Here is a 22,124-nt window from a genome sequence, read left to right on the forward strand (position 1 = left end):
AATCCAGAGTGATGTCCAGCTGTTCTGCTAATTTGGCATTTGAGTCTCCAGGATACCGGAAATCAACTCTGCCTGTTGAACTCATTTTAAGACTCATATTGAATTCCTTTTGAGGGCCCTAAAGTTTATATAAGGAACCCTGGTGGCACAATGGTTTTAAAGCACTTGGCTGCTAACCAAAGGGTCGGTAGTTCAAACTCACCAGTTGCTCCGTGGGGAAAAAGATCCAGTGATCTGTGATCTGCTCCTATAAAGGTTTCAGCCTAGGAAGCCCTACAGGGAAGTTCTACTCTGTCCTATAGAGTTGCTATGAGTCAGAATCAACTCGATGGCACACAACAACATGGTTTACATTTGTAAAATAAGTTTTTATCTTAAAAAATTACTAGTACTTGCTTTATATAGGAAACAGGTGAAGAACCAAAAATACATTTATTGTATTTCCATAGCATCTATTATCTGAAGGCCCCTAAGTCATTTTAGTACCCTTTTTGAAAGTGAAGGTATTAAGGAAAAGCAAAGTCCCCAAACCACATTCAGTAGATAACAACTAAATTATGATACTTTATTACAGTAGTTTTTAAACTTTGATGTCTATCAAATTCTTCTGTGCAGGTTATAAAAGAGAGAGGGAGAGAGAAATGCCTGAAGCCTCCACCAGACCTAAGAGATCAGATTCTCACAGAAGGTGAGGCCCATGGGTATGTGGGTTTAGCATGGTGAGGACCTGGGTAGCTCAAATGGTTGAGCCCTCAACTACTAAGCAAAAGATGGTGGTTTGAACCTGGCCAGAAGCACCTTGGAAGGAAGACCTGGTTATCAGCTACAGAAAGTTCATACCCTGGAAAACTCCAGGGAGGGCACTTCTGGCCTGAAGCACAGGCGGTCACAGTGAGTCAGAATCGACTAGTCGGCAACTGGTTTGGTTTTGGTTTGGATGCACCCTAAGGTGAGAAAACCACTGCTGTAAGTGAAAAGATGCTGGTAGCAAAATGGGGAGGCAAAAGAACAAGAAAAGAAAAATAAGAAATTTCAAACTGAGAGAGTAATTTTTAAAAAGAAAGACATGGGAATAATGTCAGTCCTAGTTAGTGCCATTTCTTGCAGATGCTTTACCTACAGTCAAGATGGACTGGAGGGTAGACATTCGAATCAGTCCAATTCAGTGGTTATAGTGTTAACCAGAATGTCAATCCACTTCTGAAAATGTGTGTCAGGGAGCAAGGGAGTGTTCCTGTCAGCTGCTCCTAAGAAAGAAAATAAACACTCCCAACATGCACAGAGGCACAGGGAGTGGCTCAGGTTTCTAACACTTCCCTACTGTGGCAGAAAGGAGTAATAATTAACAGCTTCTTGGGCTTGGTGATCGTGCTGAGGGGCACAGCTAGGCGCAGAGCGCAGAGCCATGCCCAGAAAGCAGCCCTGTGCCGTCCCTCCTCTCGCGCTGAGCTCCGACCTCCAGTACAGGTGAGTGAACGGCCGCGAAGCCTGAGCACAACTGCAGGGCGCGCAGACTTTCTGCCAATCAAGAGCAAACTCTCCTGAGCGTGTTTAGCCCCGCTACTAAAAGTAAAGAGGCTCGTCCTGCCCGCAGGGTATATAACAAGTGAAAATTGTGGGCAAAGGGTTGAACCCCTCTAATCGCTCTCCGGGTCTAGTTGAGGGCAGTTACCAGAAAGCCGAACCTATAGGCGGCAAAGTTATCACAGCAGCCTGAAACTGGATATTATTTTTCTTCTTGATTAATTGATTTTCTCTGAATACCCATTCCTGACCAAGATAATTGTGTGTGTGTGTCTATATGTGGGGGGGGGGGGGGTGGGTGGGGAGTGTTGAAGGTGATGGGGTGTGACCAGTGAGCCCCTCCTTCCTTAAGGGAAGTAGCTCAATGGGCACTTTACCTGGAATTATGTCATGCTTACTCTTTTTTTTTTTTTTTTCTTTTACTCTTGTAAAGACACTACCCTCCTGCTTTCTCTGAGTCTCCTTATGGCTCGAATATTGTATTAAATCATCATACTTGGAAGGTCTTTTTAATAGAGGGTCCAGCTAAACTTTTATTTATTTCCACAAATCAACAGAAAGATCCCTCACAAAAAAAAAAAAAACTTGAAAAGGATTTCTGCTATAATTTAAGACCTCACCAAAGAATAAAATAATAATCATGAGTAATTTTTTTTTTTAAATTAAATGAGTGACCAGGAGTTAAGGATAACAAATTCTAAGGCAGGACAATTTTAGGTTCAAATCCTGACTTTGCTACTTACTAGCTTGGCCCTCATCACATTACTTAACCCATCTAAGCCTTAGTTTATGAAAACAAATGCCATAATAACCTGCCACATGAGGCTTTGGTAGGAATTAAACACCTAGCACATAGTAGGTGTTCTATAAATGATACTTGCTATTAGTATTAAGAAATAAGCAGCTCTGACAGAGGGGCTGTAGCAGGGAGGGTGAGCTAAGCTGGGTAAACCAGACAATCTGGGGCACTTGAGAAGAACTGGTTTCCAGAGAGTGAGTCCAGGATATGTGAGCAGGTGGCAGGTGGGCAAAGCATCACCTGAATAGCAGTGAAATTACCTGGCTGTTTGCCACTTTTCAAACAGAAAACCAAAACCAAAACCAAACCAAACCCATTGCTGTTGGGTCGATTCTGACTCATGGTGACCCTGTAGGACAGAGTAGAACTACCCTGTAGGGTTTCCAAGGAGCACCTGGTGGTTTTTTTTTTTTTAATTAACTTTTATTAAGCTTCAAGTGAACATTTACAATTCCAATCAGTCTGTCACATGTAGGTTTACATACATCTTACTCCCTTCTCCCACTTGCTCTCCCCCTATTGAGTCAGCCCTTTCAGTCTCTCGTTTCGTGCCAATTTTGCCATCTTCCCTCTCTCTCTATCTTCCCATCCCCCCTCCAGTCAAGAGTTGCCAACACACTCTCCAGTGTCCACCTGATTTAATTAGCTTACTCTTCATCAGCATCTCTCCACCCCCGCTGACCAGTCCCTTTCATGTCTAATTAGTTGTCTTCGGGGATGGTTCCTGTCCTGTGCCAACAGAAGGTCTGGGGAGCATTGCCGCCGGGATTCCTCTAGTCGCAGTCAGACCATTAAGTATGGTCTTTTTATGAGAATTTGGGGTCTGTATCCCACTGATCTCCTGCTCCCTCGGGAGTTCTCTGTTGTGCTCCCTGACAGGGCAGTCATCGATTGTGGCCGGGCACCAACTAGTTCTTCTGGTCTCAGGATGATGTAGGTCTCTGGTTCATGTGGCCCTTTCTGTCTCTTGGATTCTTAGTTGTTGTGTGACCTTGGTGTTCTTCATTTTCCTTTGCTCCAGGTGGGTTGAGACCAATTGATGTATCTTAGATGGCCGCTTGTTAGCATTTAGGACCCCAGACGCCACATTTCAAAGTGGGATGCAGAATGTTTTCATAATAGAATTATTTTGCCAATTGACTTAGAAGTCCCCTCAAACCATGTTCCCCAGACCCCAGCCCCTGCTCCGCTGACCTTTGAAGCATTCATTTTATCCCGGAAACCTCTTTGGTTTTAGTCCAGTCCAATTGGGCTGACCTTCCTTGTGTTGAGTGTTGTTTTTCCCTTCACCCAAAGCAGTTCTTATCTACTGATTGATCAATAAAAAACCCTCTCCCTCCCTCCCTCCCTCCCCCCTTCGTAACCACAAAAGTATGTGTTCTTCTCAGTTTTTTCTATTTCTCAAGATCTTATAATAGTGGTCTTATACAATATTTGTCCTTTTGCCTCTGACTAATTTCGCTCAGCATAATGCCTTCCAGATTCCTCCATGTTATGAAATGTTTCAGAGATTCGTCACTGTTCTTTATCGATGCGTGGTATTCCATTGTGTGAATATACCACAATTTATTTACCCATTCATCCGTTGACGGACACCCAAGGAGCACCTGGTGGTTTTGACCCTCCAACCTTTTGGGTAGCCGCTGTAGCTCTTAACCACTACGCCACCAAGGTTTCCTCAAATAGAATAGGTGGAGGCAAATTCAAGTTTATATGCTCAATCACTTTCATTTTTGAAAACTAATATTTATATTAATATGTTATTTCTACAAAGAAAATAGAATTTTATAGTAGGAGAGTTACACACAATCCCATGTTGTGGAAGCCATGGCATTTGCGTTTTAACAGAGAGGTTCCTCTTAACTAACTTTGATCAAGTTAGACCATGTAGTCCATATTCTTCCTTTGGATTGTTTGTATTAAGCTGATGTTGACTTTCATTTGTGTTTATGGACAAGAAATATAAGAATGATACCAGTGCTTTGTCAGTCTTTTCCTCTGAAGCTCAAATGACAGGGAAGCGACTTAATTTTATAAAAAAAAATTTTAGAGGCCATTTCTGTTATTGCTGCTGTTAGCTTTATTAAGGTTGCTAACTTCGAGGAGGGGTCATATCCCTAATAGCTTTGACTATCAGAGTATTTCCACTGATGCTGTTTTTTCTTTTATTAATACAAAATAAAACATTTAAATGGTCAATATTATTGTTTTAAGGGATCCTTTTTTTTCAAATTGCAGAATTGAAATTCTCCAATGTACGAAGTTTGTTTTAGTATACACATAAATTCTATTTTTAATGAGTATGACATTTTGTGGCGAACTATTAAATGTTATGGAAACCCTGGTGGTGTAGTGGTTAAGAGCTATGTCTGCTAACCAAAACATTGGCAGTTCAAATCCGCTAGGTGCTCCTTGGAAACTCTGTGGGGCAATTCTACTCTGTCCTTTAGGGTCGCTATGAGTCGGAATCAACTGGATGGCAGTGGGTTTTGGTTTTGGTTTTGGTTTATTAAGTGTTATAACCAGTCGAAAGAAAGAGAGAGAGACAATGATTAAGAAAAAAATGAACTTTTCCAATTATATTTGAAATAATGTAACACATGTTTAACACGTAATAGTTTCATACCTGACAGTTTTTTCTATTTTCTAAATTAAGAAATTAAATTAATGAATTAATTGAAATAGCCAGAAACCTAATGCTAAGAATCTACACCCTTGTACAGATTCACTGGTTGCAATGTAGATGGTGAACTCAGGTTTGCTCGAAATACATGGGTTTTGTGTAAAAGTTCAGACTTTTTAAAAAATATCCAGTTGAAGTTAAATTAAAAATACAGTCTCTGAAAAAACACTTCTGGATATTTTCCGTTTGCACTGAAGTCCAGGGTTGGAGAGTTATTTTGGTGCAAAAATTAATGTACCTCTCTCAAAACTATCAATTAGAGTGATTTGATTGCTTTCGTAATAGATGCCGTGTAACATTCCCCTTCGACATAATCTTAAATACCAAACTAACAGATACCACTGCTTTCGGTAGTTGAACATGAAGGTCTCTTCTCTTTAAGTGATGAGGGTGTTATCTTAGTAGCTTATTTGATTGAGATGGTTGGAGGAAAGGCTCTTCATCATCATCCCAGAGCCTAGTAAATTAGACTCAAGAGGAGAGGATGCTGATTCTTCTGCAGCCAACCTATGAACAGGAAAATGAGTAGTGATCCCATGAAGTAAACTTTAGAATTTCTTCTTGGAAATGCAGAGGAAGCAGAGAGTCCTTGAGCTTCACAGAGCAGCAATTCAGAAGAAGCTGTGGGCCGACTGAGCAGCTCCCTCCCTTTTGCCTGGTGACAAGATGTTTGTGGCCTTAAGTAGCTTAAGAAGAGCTTGCTTCTACTGCTCTGCTTTCGCACTGTAGGGAGGTTAAGGAAGGGCCTTGTAAATATGCAATAGAATATTCAAGACCTGGCATCTCAATTAGACTCCACTGGAGCTGACTGCAATCACATAGACGTCCAGTTGTTTGATCCACATCCTGTTTAGTCCTGTCTTAAATTCAAGGACTGTCATAAATTTTTATTTGCATCTCAAAGCAAACAATTCCTCACCGCAATCGATATTACTTAATAAACTGAGAGTTGCTGTACTCTCTCAACTTTTCTCATCTCTGTGAATGAGGCATATTCTGCCGGAAAAACAAAAATACGGAGCCAGATGTTTCCCAGAAACCATACTTCTATTGACTCTTTTCCTATTTTCCAAGAACTGGATACTGGATGGATGGAATCACTGGATGCTTTGTCTACTTTCCTTGAAGTGATGTTATAGCACATGGTTCTGCTCTTCTTTAGTCTAAGGTTCCAGGTCAGAGCTGTGAGAAAATAGCTCCACTTTGAAGCTTGATACATATTTGTAACTTTCCGTTGTTTCTTCAGGCTAAGCCAAAAAGTACAAAAAGAAAACCTTCATGTGTACAGCCCTTAATATAATCTTACCTGATAACTGAAATGCATACTTGCTATTTTAATGTGATTCTTTCTTTTTTTCTTTTAGTAAACTTTATGGCTTTAAGTGTGTATTATGTAAGTTGGAGCCCTGGTGGTGCGGTGGTTGGCTGCTATCCAAAAGGTCGGCCATTCGAATCCACCATTGGCTCCTTGGAAAACCTATGGGGCAGCTCTACTCTGTCCTGAAGGGTTGCTATGAGTCAGAGCCAACTCAATGGCAATGGGTTTTATTATGTAAGGTATATTCCTATATTACTTGCATATGACTTACAAAGTACATATGAGATCATAAAGAAAATAATTATCACTCATAATCTCATATCTCTCAATTAATACAGTCAATATTTTTATTAAAATATAAACCTCCATGGCAACTGGTTTGGTTTTTTGGTTTCTATACTGAATATATTCAATATTTTGTATGTGTTTTATCTATCTATCTGCACACATATAAACGAAAAAACCAAACCCACTGCCATCGAGTCGCTTCTGACTCATAGCGACCCTATAGGACAGAGTAGAACTGCCCCATAGAGCTTCCAAGGAGCACCTGGCGGATTCGAACTGCTGACCTTTTGGTTAGCAGCCGTAGCACTTAACCACTACGCCATCAGGGTTTCTGCTGCACACATATACTTACTATAAAAACCAGAATCAAATGCATTGCTGTAGAGTTGATTCCAACTCATAGCGACCCTATAGGACAGAGTAGAACTGCCCCATAGGGTTCCCAAGGAACTGCGGTGGATTCAAATGGCCGACCTTTTGGTTAGCAGCTGAGCTCTTAACTATTTACTACAGAAAATACAAAAATGAAATAAGCAATAATCCTATTCTAAAAGAGCTAGTAGTTTAAAATTAAGTAAAAAAAAAAATATATACATGGTTAGAATCAAGAAAGCTGCAGATAATTTGCTGTGAAGGTTCAGAGGCAGAAGAAATTCTCTTTGGCTGGGGAATGTTGACAAGTTAGTTACCTCAGTTTTTTTCCACTTCATTGTAAACTCCACCCATTGTCAAAGCTCACTCACCCAGTTGCCTCAGGAATCCCACCTGAGAAGAGAGGCTGTAAATACAGAATAGGCTAAGCTTGTGGTCAGCAGAGCAGGCTCAGAACAGGAGCTCCTGTAATACTTGTTGAATGTGCAAAGGAGGGAACTAAGTTTTCCACTTTTAAATTAGTGACCATTTAATTAATCCATGCTTGGGCACAGGAAGGTACTTTAAATGACTGGCCTGTTTGAGTTAAACGGGGCTTGGATTTCCTCCTCCCAATCCTCCCCGCCCCCACCTCTGCCCTTCTCTGGCCTTATTCTGGTCACATGGTAATTACTGGGTCCAGGGAAGCCCACATCTAGGTAGGAATGCAGAGCAGGGAGGGGAAGGCAAACCACTGATGCTTCAAATGCCCTCAGGTCTCAGCGTTGCCTGCACGCTGGAGCTATCTGACTCCACTTCCTTAGGCTCCAGATTCCATCTGCCTCCCAGATCTGTTCTACCTGCCTGGTCTCTTCTCCCTTCCCTATTTGGGTCATTTAGCCCTGGTGGTGTAGTGGTTTAAGAACTATGGCTGCTAACCAAAAGGTTGGCAGTTCGAATCCACCAGCTTTTTCTTGGAAACTCTATGGGGCAGTTCTACTCAGTCCTATAGGGTTGCTATGAGTTGGAATCAACTCCAGGGCAATGGGTTTTAGGCCTATTTGAGCCTACACCTGCTGAGTACTCCCAGGACAGTTGATTTTTTCAAGGCTTAATTACTGACCGGCTTAATTACTGACCTACTTAATTCCCTGTCTCTTGAAGCTCCATTCTGTCTGGGCAAAATGAAAAAGTAAATAACCAAGCTTATTGAATCAGTGATCTGATTTTATACCTAGTTCTAAACCAATAAGTCCTGGCCCCAGGGTCTGATAGTGACTCTTTGCTTCACCCACCAAGTATATGGCTTTGTAACAACAATTATCCTCAATCAGAGTTTACTATTTTCTACCAAAATAATTGTGAATATCCAAAGTACAACCTCTAGGCTTCAACATCTCTGTAAATCTTTTTTTCTTCATAAATCCCTCTATCTCTGCTATCCACCACCTCTGTTATCTTCCTTTAATCCCTTGAGGAAACAAGCTCAGTCTTACAATTTAGAAGATATTCACAAGGGCCCTACCACGTTTAAATTTTCCCTTAATCATGGTTACTAGGAATAGGGATATGGAAAAGGGAAACTATTTAAATTTATAGATCTAAGCCTCACTTGAGAGAAACCCTGTGGTGCAGTGGTTAGAATGCTTGGCTGCTAACCTAAAGGTCAGTGGTTCCTACCCACATGGGGTAAAGATGTGTCAGGCTGCTTCTGTAAAGATTTACAGCCTTGGAAACCCTATGGGGCAGTTCTGCTCTGTCGTATAGGGTAGCTATGAGTAGGAATCGACTCGATGGCAATGGGTTTGGTTTGGCTTTTTGGTTATGCCTCACTTGAGCAATTTATAATAATGCTAAGACTTTTGCCAAGGTACTTTTTACTTTTTAGGTATGTAAACTGTTTTCATATTTTGCTTAGCCAATTTTTAGATTCATATATGACCGACATTGTTTCCTATTCCATTATACTACCTGTGAACAAAAATTTTATCATGTTCTCATTTCCTTCAGTTAAACTCCATTCAATTATCTTCCTTTATAAGGTCAGAGAATACTGTAAGGACTTTGAAAATCCATTAATCACATCTCATGTCTTCTAGGACGGGTTATGATTTAGTTCAACATAATTAATTTGGCAATATAGTTACATAGCAATTGTTTGCTATCTTTAATGACATCTTTGTTGTGTTTCTCAAGAATACAAATAGAGAAGGAACCAACTAGGAAATCCCTTTAATAATTCTTCAGCTCATCACTGTAAATTTTTACTTTTTGAAAATATAACTTAATTTTTTAATTAAATTAATTTAATTTTAATTTAAATATATTTAAGAAACTTCTATTAGTTCCTTATTCCAAAATATCCCAACTCCTAAAAACAAAAAACCATTGCCATCAAGTCAATTCGGACTTACAGTTGACTCATAGCGACCCTAGAGGACAGAGCAGAACTACCCAATAGGGTTTCCAAGGAACGGCTGGTAGATTCAAACCGTCAGCCTTTTAGTTACCAGCCAAGCTCTTAACCACTGTGCCACCAGGGCTCCCAACTTCTAGTCCAGCTAAAATCAGGTTAACCATGAGATCAAGAAGAGTTTTATAGGTAGTAATTCATCTTTCTGACCATATCTCATCTCCAACTTACATTATCTTGTTGTTGTATGCTATCAAGTCAATTCCGACTCAAAGCAACCCTATATGACAGAGTAGAACCATCTGATAGTGTTCCCTAGGCTGTAATTTTTACAGGAGTATTTTTTTTTACATTGCCAGGTCTTTTTTTCTGTCAAATTCACTGGTGCATTTGAACCACTGACCTTTGGGTTAGCAGCTAAACACTTTAACTATTGGCCACCAGGGCTCCTAACTTACATTTAGTCACTTATCAATATTAATTGAATTTCTCCCCTGTTCCAGGAAAAATTCTAAGAGCTGGAGGTAGATGGGTAAAGAAACTAAACAAAAAAAGAACCCCCTGTCTCAAGAAGTTCATATTGTATTTGGGGAAGACAAATGATGTGAATGAAAAAGACTCAGATACAGATATGTACTAAGATGGAAATACAGTCATAGAGACTAACAGATACTTGGTTAGGGAAGGCCTTTGTGAGAAGATCTGTATGATAAGGAGGCAGCCATGTGAAAGTCAGGGGGAAGGGTGCACCATGTTGCAGGCGCACCAAGTACAAAACCCTGCAACAGGAATGAGTTTAGGGAATGATTGAAAATCAGAAAGAAGGCCAGTGTAGATGAAATGCAACCAGTGAGGAAAATAATGAAATGAGTGAATGCAGAAGAGGTAGACAGGACCTTGTGGGCAGATTGTATTTTATTTTCATTCATTCTTGGAAGTCTTAAAAAAAATTTTTTTTTTTTTTGGGGGGAAGTCTTAGCAGGGTTTTAATCATGGGATGAAGATTTAATTCAGTCTTTAAAAAAGATTATCCTGGATGCTATATGGATCAATTCCAACCCGTAGCGACCCTAGAGGACAGGGTAGAACTTCCCCATAGGGTTTCGAAGGAGCGGTTGGTGGATTTGAACTGCTGACCTTTTGGTTATTAGTCACATCACTTAACCACCGCGCCACCAGGTTCCATATGGAAAATGTAATACAGGTCATAATGTGGATGTAGGGAAACCAGTTAAGAGGCTGATGTGGTAAGCCAAGAGAAAGATGATGGTGACTTTGATTAGGGTGGTAGCAGTGGAAACAGAAGCTTTTGAATTCAGGATATATGTTGGACGGATAGTTGATAGGACTTACTTTTGGATTGGAATCTGGTTATGATGAAAAGGAAAAAACAAGACCAATTCTTAGTTTTGGTACTTAGTTGAGTAGATGGGAAAAAATTGTGGAGAAGGAAATTCTGGGAATTCTGACTTTGAAGAAAGTCAGTGGTTGTATTTTGGCCATGTTGAGGTTGAGATGCCCATTAGACATCCAAGTAGAGATTAAATAGGTAGTAACATGAGTCTGGAGCTCAGCAGACTGGAGATGAGAAAGTACAGAAATGAGAAGAGAGCCAGGGATGGACTACTAGAACGAGATAGCATTTGGTGATCTGATAGGCAAAGAGTCAGCAGAGGAGATTAAAAATAAGGCAAGGTTGCTCTTGCTGTTTTGTTCCAGAAACCTCAAGAAAAAAGTGTTTCAAAAGGGATACACAGTTAATCTTGTCAAATGATGCTAAGAGGCAGAGAGAATGAGGTCAAAGAATGAACCACTTGGCAAGGTATAGGCTACTGGAATGTGGGAGGAAAAAAGCAGTGAGGAGTAAAATTAAAGAAATATAAGGTAAATAATCTGGATCTAGGAGGGAGAAGGTAGAATTGAGGCAATGGGGTCATCACCGGGGAATCTCACTAGGGGGCATCAGTAACACTTGGTGTGAGTAATAAGACTGACAAAATCTAGGGGCATAACTCAGAATTCAGAAGCAGAAGCAAGGACTATGTAACCTGACAGCCCAACCAAATCCTGTGACTCCTATGAGCAACCTAACATACACGTATCTTCTGACCTACAGAGTTAATTTGCCTGATCTGGTTGGCTAAGCTTCTGTGGCTTCTTGCAGGAGTCCTCCATTAGTCTTCTATGATTCTTCTAATATTCAATTTCTGTAAATTTGAATAACTTTCAAACAGAATGTACAATTTCAAAATTAACAAAGTGCTTTAATCCCAATGATCAAAGAGGATGATATTCCCAACTAGTGGAGCACCATTCTTTGAGCAAGAGGATACAAGTAAACGGGCGATAATGCATAAATCTATAATGGCAATACAAGGTGGAAAGCAGGAAGAGGCATCACAGCAGCATACAGTAGATAAAAGGGTATGAGGAGACTTGATGGGATTCCACTTGAGGAGGGACAGGAAGGAAGCAGAGATCTGGACCTGCAAGGATGACGGCCCTCTGTTGGGAGGTGGACAGATACCCAGTGGCATAGGATTCCAGTAGACTAGAGAATTTGGTGTTGAAGAAAAGCTTCAGTTTTAAGTTTGGAAAGATAGGTTTGGGTGAAATTGCTGAAAGCCTGAATGTCAGGTTAAAGAACTTGGGTTGTAGTCGGTAAGAATGGGATCCTATGGAAAGTTTGTAAACAAGAGAATGATATGATGATCAAAATGGTAACAGCATAAAGGGAGCCTCCAGTCAAAACAGTCAGCTTATAAACAATGACAATATGCCCAGTGAGATATGCTCATAACTTTCAAATAGAATGTAAAATTTTAAAATTAACAAAGTACTGTAAAGAAAAAGATACATCAGGGTTTTTTTTTTTTGGACTAGTTAATTCTGGAGAAAGTAGACCTAGAGTGTCTTCCAAGTACCATACCCTAACCAAATAAACAGATTTGAAAGGAAAAAAAAGGAAATTTCTATGTGCCCCCCCCTTTTTTTTTTTAAATAAAAAGTTAAACTTTTCTCTCCAGCTCACTTGTTTTTATTTGGGCTGTATTTCCTACGATTCTGTAAGCTTGGAACCATGGTAATTAAATATTCAATTTCTGTAAAATGGAATGATTAGAAAATATTATATTTAAAATCTCTGGTTATCCCCAAATGCCATTTATATGAAAACATAAAAGAGAAAGTTATTCATGTCTGTTTTCAGTTTCCAGAGCTTGAAGGAGGCTTGAAGGATGTAACTGCACACTGAATCTGTTCTTCAAGTGGAAGTTTGATTTTAGCTGCCTGGAAATTTGAAATTGTGTTTGCCTGACTGGGGCAGGGTTCAGCCGGCTTGGGTTGAGTTGCTGCAATAGAAGGAATATGTTCCCATGTACAAAATCATAAAAAGATAAATAATTCTAGAATTACTGCAAAAACAGACCTCCCAAATTACCAACCCTTCTTTGCCTTGGGCCACTGTTTCTGTAGTTTTTCAGCTTACATAATACATTTTTCTCTCTTCTTCATTACCTCCAAACATTGCCTTAGGATTTTTTCTCTACTTAACCATCTTGTATTCCCATGTTGCCAAAAAATTTCAGTGATTGCAAAGCACTTTTTTTTGGATCATAGAAACCTCTGGGAATCTAATATCTTCTTAAAGAAAATAACACCAAACTGCTAAGTAAGCAGAAGTTTATAACTGACTGAATTTTTTTTATAAGTCTCTGGAAATCTTATTATAAAATAGAATAGCATCAATACATCTGGGATGTTTTCCATAAATTTCTGGAAATTTTACTGTAAAATATAAAACCAGCAAGACCTCAGAGAACCAGCAAGACCTCAGAGACATTCTTTCAGCCAGGCAAAATTTCTCATGTTTTCTCCTTTTTCCTTTTATACTTCTCAATAAAAAGTCAACCCTGCACCAGGAAATAAGCAGCTGCAAACACCCCAAGCACATTTGTGCGTTGACAGAGATAGGGAACAGGGGAATAACTTTAAATCACTAAAACTTGGTGGCCTCAGAACGGTGGATGGGATTGAAAAATGAAAAAAATCTTTAGGATGTATTCCAAATCAAATACTAAATATTTAGAAATGAGAGGTTTCTTACAACAGAAGTTACGTCAAATTCAGACATACCAGATGCACTCCTTACCAGGAACTGAGCTAATAATGTAGACGTCAACCATAAAGTGATTATCGACACAAATTTGATCCAGGATTTCACTTATAAATTTGCAAATTATTAGCATTTATTATGGGCCAGCATGGTGGTCTGTATTGTATTTTATTAGAAATATTGTTCCCACCCCCTCTCTGCCTTTCGCCACCTTTTTTTCTGTATCTATCTCTCTATCGCAAAACTACTTGTGGTTACCAGGGGTCAGACGGAAGGGGAAAGGAGGAGTTTTTGCTTAGGTGGCATTGAATTTATGTTAGTGGTAGTGGAATAATTTTGAAAAGGATAGTGATAATGGGTGGGCTACACGAAAATGTAATTAATGTCGCTGAATTATACATGTAGAAATTGTCAAATGTTTTGTTGCATATATTTTTGCTACAATTTAAAAAATTAAATAATGTGTCCTTCTTCCTTTACTATTTATTTTCCCTAAATTAGATGCAGAGTGTAATTCTCAAGTTAAAGAAGGAAATCAATATCAAGCGAGATAAAACGGGTATTCTGCAGAAGTATATATATTGAGTAATAAGAACTGAGAAAAACACCTAAACATTGCTAAAATCTTCCATAAACTTGTTACCATCAAGTTGAATCCGACTCATACCCATTGTCCTTGATTGGATTCCAACACATAGCGACCCTATAGGACAGAGTAGAACCGCCTCATAGGGTTTCCAAGGCTTTATGGAGGCAGACTGCCACATCTTTCTCCCACTGAGCCAGAGCAGCTGGTGGGTTCGCATCATCCACCTTTCGGTTAGCAGCCAAGTGCTTAACCACCGCACCACCGTGGCTGCTTATAGCAACTACAGGGTTAGGGGGTGCAGAAAAAGCAACGCATTATTACCTAGTCCCTAAATGAATTATCATGTCAACCATGATAAATATGAGGTTTAGAGGATATCATTCAGAAACCTACTCAAAGTGAGTTGTGGTTAAAACTGTGAGCTCTAAGCTTATTTTCTCGTGATTAAAGATTTTGGAGAAGAACATCTCACTTAATCCTCATAGACTTAGAAAAAAAAATCTTCACAAAGAATCTTAGATTGGACCCATTTATAGATAATGAAAAATTTTAATCTGTATAACCCTTTCTAAACTGAAAAAAAAAAAATTGGTGAAATGAAGAAAGTAGGGGTCTTGAAAACATTGAAAGTTGTTTCAAATTATATTTTCCACTACTTACTAAGTGATTTGAAATAGTAGTAATAACACCCATACCTTGCTGGGATGGTCTAAAGAGTAAAGGAGATAATGTGTATTAAAAAATGGCTAACATACAAAGTGTAAGATCCATGGAACATGCTTAGTACGAAAATATTCTTCCCTTTCCTTCCCTCTCCAACCTTACCCTCACGTCCATACATGAAATATCACTTAATAAGTCCCCAGAATATGTTTACACAACATAGACACAGTAAAATTATCAATTTAAGTCAAAATTGATTTATGAATGCATCACAGGAACAAATCACTAACGTTATTCTACTGGTTTAGGGCACCCCCAGACAATCTCAAAGAGGCGAGAAAGATGACTATGATGGCTCATCAGTCATCTTGGATCTTCATCAACGAGAGGACGTTCATTACCAGGTAACTACATACCTATATTAAATGTTACCCTACTCACCAGTCGTTTGTGGATTATACCAGTCAAAGTTTTCTAAACACGATCTACAGACCAAGAACATAATTATCGGCATTGAGGCATTGAGTAAGAAGTTGGATAAGTATGTATCTAAGGACTGCTAAACCATAAACATTCATGGTATGATTGCTCATATTCCATAACTGGTGATTTAATTTCCTTAAAACGTAAATTTCTTTTTTAATAGTTAGCACAGTTCTCAAGAGCAGCATTAAGTGAAGAATCTAAAGATCCTCATAAGTGGAACATCTGAAGAAATAATTAGCCCAGGGGCCAAAAACAGGCTGTTCTGGCCTTATCTCTCCGTTTCTTTTTCCTCAGGACTTTGTTTTTACTGGTTTCCTCTTGACATTTGATTATGCAATATAGGGCCAACATCCACAGCTGTTTTCTTATATGCAGCAAATAGCATCTTATGCTGGTTTAAGAATAATAGAACAGGGACTTGAAGACTATTAAGAGTAAAGATGAGAACTGAACCCAGCCAATCTAGAGTAGAAACTGAGGAGGGGGACAAGGAAACTGTAAAACACAAAGTGGCACTGGAACTGACCCAGCTCTTACAAGGGGTGGGAAAAGAAATGAAGCCAAATAAATGGTATAGGGAAATGGATATAAGTCATGCAGGATTGGAAAAGAGGAAATCAGAGGGAACAAATATGTTCAAAGGTGGGATTGATGCCACAGCTGGAGGATAAGCATGAAACACAAAAGGTGAGAAGAAGACATGAAGTGAAAGAGAAGTCATTTATTTGTCAAATGCTTTTTGACTGCTCACTGTGGACAGGTACTTTTCTGGACTCTGAGCATTCAGCAATGAATAAAACAAAATCCTTCTTTTTACATTCTAAAAGATAAATTTGGTAATAAGATAAATGAGTAAAAATATACACTATTAGACCGTGAAATGTGCAAAGAACAAAAATAAAGTAAGAAAGGGGAGTATTAAGTGCTGGGAGTGGGAAGGGTTATGATTTTATATAGAAAACCAAGGAAGTCCTCAGTGAGGAGGTAGCATTGGTTGGTATAAAAACTTGAAGAAGGTGAGAAAGCTGGAGTGCAGATACCTGTCTACAAGGGTTTGTGAGGCCTATGAAGGGGAAGTTGAGTGAGAAGGACAGTAGAAGGTGACATCAAGAACAAAATGAGCCAGGACATGTAGAGTCTTGTAGGGAATTATAAGATTTTGTCTTTTCCACTAAATAAGATGAGAATTCATTGAAGGGTCTTGAACACATGAGTGATTGGATATGACTTAACATTTTACTAAGAACACTTTGGCTGCTGTATTTAGGATTTGGGGGGACAAGAGTAGAAGCAGAGACCACAGAGGAACCTATAGTTCAAGGTAGAGATGATGGCTTGAGCCAAGATGGCAGCATGAAGTTGGAAAGAAATGGTCCAAATCTAGATATAGTTTGAAGGTGTAGACAAAAGAATTTGCTTAAGAATTTATGGGGTGTGAGAGAAAGAGTATAATCAAGGATGATTCCAAGGATGTTAGTCTAAACAACTGAAAGGATGGAGCAAACATTTACTGATATTATAAAGATGACAAGAGAATCAGGTTTGGGGTAGATAGTCAGGTATTCAGTCTTGGACATGTCACATTTGAGATGCCTATAAAACATCCAGTCTGAGGCATCAGTTAGGAGTAGGATGGATGACTGTGGAGGTCTACTCTGAAAATATAAATTTCATAATCATTAATACAGCATAAAAATAACATCTAAAGCCACAAAATTAAATAAGATCACTGAGGGAATAAGTCCTCTAATAAAGAAGATTAAAAGTCCAAGTTTAGGAATGTGGAATGATATAGAAAAAGTGGGAAACAGGAAAGGAAGGCAGAGTATATCAGGTGAAATGTGGGCAGAGTGAATTTGGAGGCTGGACAGAGGAAGAACAGTTAAATAGTAAGAAAAATATACAAAGAAGGCACAACTTTGGAAGGTCAAGATAACCCAAGTGTAGATAAAGATACAAGGAGATGGGGGAGTTGACAGACAGAGGATATGGGAAATTGAAATGAAAGAGAAACTTTTTTTTTAAAAAAAAACATCAAGTAAATGTGACTGATAATGAAAGTCATAGAAGGTAATATCCACATTAAGACAAAAGTTAAGAGGGACAGACAGATCCAGAGGAGGGTAAGAGATGGACCTGGAAACAACGCAGGCATTGTTGAGAGGACCAGACCAGAAAGATGACAGTCTGAAAGGGATGTGAGATCTACAGGAGGGACAGGAAGCAAATAGAGTTCAAGGCAAATGATGGAGTAGATAGGAGGAGTTATGAATAAAAGGCTGAGAGGGTCATAGTGGGGTGATAACAAGTGAAAAACAGGGAAAGAACCCAGGATACCCCCAAAAGAAGGTACCCTCACTTTTGTTTCCTCCAAAAAAAATTAAGAAGTAGAGAAAAATGTTTAGAAAGGATAGCCCTGTGCCTACACCAATGTTTCTTTTTGTCTGTTTCCCTTCTGTGCATCATAATTTTAACCAGCCAGGGAAACAAAATTGCCACACTGGGAAGGAAGTTCAGGGAAGGGACAGTATCAGCACAAGAATGTACAAACCTACGTGCTTACTTTTTTCTTACTCAGCTCAACCTGACTCAGTTCAGCTCGTGAAATCATGATTCAATCTAGCCCTGCCAGCACATTGCTAAACTACTCCTTGGGGCCTCTCTCTCAGTTTGGGGTCGCAACCATTTTTTCTTAATCCATTTTAGCTGTGACCCAGCAGTTCTTTACCTCCCAGATTCTTAAGAAGCAAGGGCCTTTCTCTCTCAGTTCTTTAGACCTAACCATTATGATCAGATTAGATACAGTTTTTTAAACAGGCACCAGATATCGCAAATGGGAATCAATAGTCAGTCCCCTGGCTGCACTCAATGGCATTTCCATGGACTAGCACCTCTTTCCCTTGGCAAAACCTCAAGGACAAATGTCCAAGAGAAGCCCTGAACCCTCACTGACTCTTACCCACCTCTGCTCTTTGGAGTATTCCTGCTCTTTCTAACCCAGGCCAATTGTGTGTGTGTGTGTGTGTGTGTGTGTGCACGTAAATGTGAGCGCGTCTTTATTCTCTAGGTTTGTAATGTTCCTAGAATGCTCAGATTCTTTATAACAGCTTCATCTTTCACCTTCATAGAGCTACTAGTTCTGTTGTAAATTGATTCATGTCCATGTCATTTGGAGTCATGACCAGTCAATGGTAAATTCTCCTCCTGGATCATTGCATTCTCTTCTTTTATTCATCTGTGTAATAGTAGCCTTGATTTTCACTGAAATAAACTTTGATTCCTTACACTGGAAATCACCAACTCCTCTTGTTTCCTTTGTAATAGTTTAGTTTCCCAGTCTCAGTTTCTCATTGTTCTCATGAAATTCTCCATAAGCTTCGGTAAGATTTTAATTAGTCCTTGTTAATTATTTTTGTATTTGTTCTTTAAGAATATTTCTGTCCTAATTATAAAAGTAATCACATCCTGCTCCTTATAGAAAGCTGACCAAATATAGAAACATGTAGACTGAGAGAATAAAAATAATTCATAACCCCATACCTCAGAAAAAATACATTGTTCAATTTGGCACAACCCCTAACTTCTAAGAATTCTCTTTTACATAGTTGAGATCATACTGCATCTTACTTTACACATCTGACATTATATTACAAAAGTTTCCCCGTACCATTAAAAAATCTTTCTAAACATGATTTTAATGATTGAATTATAACATTCAATGATATATAGAAATGCCATAATACAGTCATTTCTCTAATTTGGTCTTTAGAGTGGCTCCAATTTTTTTAATATATAAGGGGTAGTTTACAGAAATGGAATTATTAGATCAAAGTGTACACAGAAATTTAATGTTATTGCTACAAATTAGCTTTCTAAAAACATTTTCCAGGTTTACCCTCCCAACAACAGCTTAAGGCCTCCTGGTCTGTCTTCAGTGGTTCTTGCTCAAACACTTGCTTTTCCCAGATGGAATGTAACCCTTTGAGGGCAAGACCCAGGCATCTTTTGCTTTCTCATGTCCCAAGGTGTGGTACCTAGATGACTGTGGCACATGAGATGATTTTAGGTGAAACATTCTCCCTCCCCCATTGCCAACGAGTCAATTCTGACTCATAGCGACCCTATATCATGAATACTTATGGCAAGTATTAGAAAAATATAACTCATACAATCTTTGATTTCACAAATGTCATTGCTCAGGACAAATTAAAAGAGAAATCAATTTGAAAAACATGAAATGAGAACAGATGATACTTGGACTTGGCCAAAATCATGAAAGTAACGCAAGAATGGTTTCAAAAGCACTGCCCTAGCCCTCAGCCAGAATTTATTAATCGTTATTCCACAAAATAACCCAAAAGCCAGCACTCTGTAATAATATTTTGAGTTCTGAAAACATTTTTTATAGATACCTTGCAGTAGTTAGGGATATAAACAGGGAGAAAAACAACAAATTTTAAGAACTTTTATGCATTCCTGTTTGCCTGAGGTAAAATATATCACAATGCAACCACTTTTTTTTTTTTGAGGAGACATTCCAAAGAAGGGTCCTTACCGTGTGTTATATTTTGAATTGACAGGATTGAGAACTTGCAGTTTATCTTTTATAACCCAGAACCCCTTTCTGGGTCTATTTATCTATGTGTCGATTGGAGCTCCGGATGGTAAAGCAAAATATTATAGCAGCATAATTACACAAACATCAAACTTGAAGATAGCGTTTCTCAAAATGCGGCCATGGACCACCTGCTTCTGAGCCCGCTGCTCCATGCCAGAACTAATCAGGAGGTTCTGATACATTCTGAAATCTAAGAACCACTGCTCTTAGGAGGAAGAGGTTGAAGTTCTGAGGACCCAGACTTCCTGACAGAAACAAAATTCCTAGAGCCTAGGTGACCCAGGGAGGGCAGCTCTGGTGAAGAGGGGACACCAAAGGTTCCGAAACCTCTGCAAAACAATCCCCAGAAACTAAAACCTGACTGACCACCTATGATACCCAACATACCATGAATCTGGCAAACCCCACAGTTAAACCAGTTGCCATTGAATCAGCTCCAACTCATGTTGACCCCATGTGTGTCAATGTAAAACTGTGCTCCGTAGGATTTGCAGTGGCTTGTTTTTAAGAGGTAGATTGCCAGGCCTTTCTTCCAAGGTACTTCTGGATGAACTCGAACCTCCAACCTTTTAATTAGCAGCCAAGCGAGTTAACCATTTGCAGTACCATTTATTCAGTGAACAAGTAGTTATTCAGCTCCCCACTCTGCACTAGGTATTGCTCTAATGAATAAGACAGAAACTATCAACTTATTAAGGAATTATTATTTTCCTACCCAGAAATACATGAAAATATTGGAGATTAATAGAATAGAACCTGCTTACTCAAAATTTTGGTTTCAGCAAATTCCAAGAGAAATATACGTGATCAATAAAGTAGAAGTTCAAATATATAAGCAATATAATATTTGCATTTTACCACTGGATGAGAATTCTCTGAGCGTAGAAACGTCCCTGGACAAAGGGGTATTGGCATAGGTTAGCTTCATGCTCAAATGACTAAGTGTTCATTGCTGTTAAGTTGCCTGAGGCCATCACTGCTCTCTGCTTCACAGGGTTAATATTCCAAGTGAACTGGGTGAAAATGGCTCCCTCTGTGTGGTTGCTTTCAAAGTGCTTTCAGTTTAGGCCCTAAGCTATAATCAGGGCACTTTAGAGGTGAATAAATGCCAACTCTATTTAAAAAAAAAGTTCAAATCCCATTTTAGAACACAGATTAGCTTTCACTCTCAGCCTGTTAGACTTTTTCTCCTGCTTAGGAACCCAGTATAAACCCTTGCAAGCTGCAACTCTTCTAACAGCTGCCCAAAAGACACGTGTGCATTCCTGTCCTTAGTAAATAAGTTTAATTAGCATGATGTAATAACTTTTAGCAGAAAGTGCATTATTCCAAAGAGTTTCGTTTTCCAAGCCTGTTGGCTGGCACCCTTTCTAAAACAAAGGAACACAGCCACCTGCACCTCTAAGCACAAATTCAACACAAAGAGTCAGTGTTCCAGAGACTGCCTCCTACCTGGCGGGCAAAGCCAGAAGGCAGTGTTTGTCCAGGTTGTTTGTCCAGGTTCTATGTTCTTTTCTTGATCAAAGGAGCAGAAGCAAACACTGCCTGCCCTGGTGCGCACTGAAAGCCATTTCTGTCTTTAAACAAAGGAAAAGGGAGCCCATTCTGATAGATTTTATAAGGAATCAGGATCGCAAAGTAAACCAGAGGCAAAAGGTTTGAAACATGTACTCAAGACTGTCTCCTTTAAAAGTAAGAAAATAATTTCTGTGTTGGGATTGTTCTTAAAAATTCTCATTACTTATGTATGATGACCCAGTCAAAGGAAATTTTCACTAAGAAAAATTGAACAGCATGTCTTTTACTCTTTCACTGGAAGACCAATATTGTCATGCCCAGATATGTGAAAAAGGTCATTTATTAAGCTGTCTTTATACGAGACATTCTTTAATAAATGTATATTATCAACAGTCACTGAGCAGATCTGTGACCCAATTATCTGTAATTCCCAGTAACACTTAATTATTTTACCTAATTAACTATCCACATTTATTTCTCAGCTTGATTTAAAAAAAAAAAAAAAGAATCACCTGTCTGTCCAAGATATACCAAAAGTGTTTCCATGAAAAATTTGACAAAGTCAAAATTCAAAGACTCCAGAAAATATATTATACTTATGGAGCTTACTCAAATTTCTAGATATGTTAGCTACCCTGGTGAGGTGGTTTTTTTATTTTGTTTTGTTTTGTTTTCCCCTCTATGAATAGATCAAGGTTCAATTTCATATATTTTAGTTCCTTAAACATATAATTATTGAGGACATATCATAAGCCAGATG

General features: G+C 38.9%; 1 protein-coding gene across 1 annotated transcript in view; it reads left to right on the plus strand.

Moving 5' to 3' along the window:
* Window positions 1-1,323: 1,323 nt before the first annotated feature.
* The window catches only part of RASSF6 (Ras association domain family member 6), a 61,366-nt gene continuing 40,565 nt past the window's right edge, over window positions 1,324-22,124 (plus strand). Inside the window, exons 1-2 of the mRNA XM_049886044.1 lie at window positions 1,324-1,467; window positions 15,051-15,146. Of these exons, the coding sequence (XP_049742001.1) occupies window positions 1,406-1,467; window positions 15,051-15,146 (158 nt within the window). The 5' untranslated portion in view covers window positions 1,324-1,405. The remainder of the gene's footprint in view (window positions 1,468-15,050; window positions 15,147-22,124) is intronic.

The sequence above is a fragment of the Elephas maximus genome, chromosome 5, assembly GCF_024166365.1.
Source record: "Elephas maximus indicus isolate mEleMax1 chromosome 5, mEleMax1 primary haplotype, whole genome shotgun sequence".
Taxonomy (NCBI): Eukaryota; Metazoa; Chordata; class Mammalia; order Proboscidea; family Elephantidae; genus Elephas; species Elephas maximus.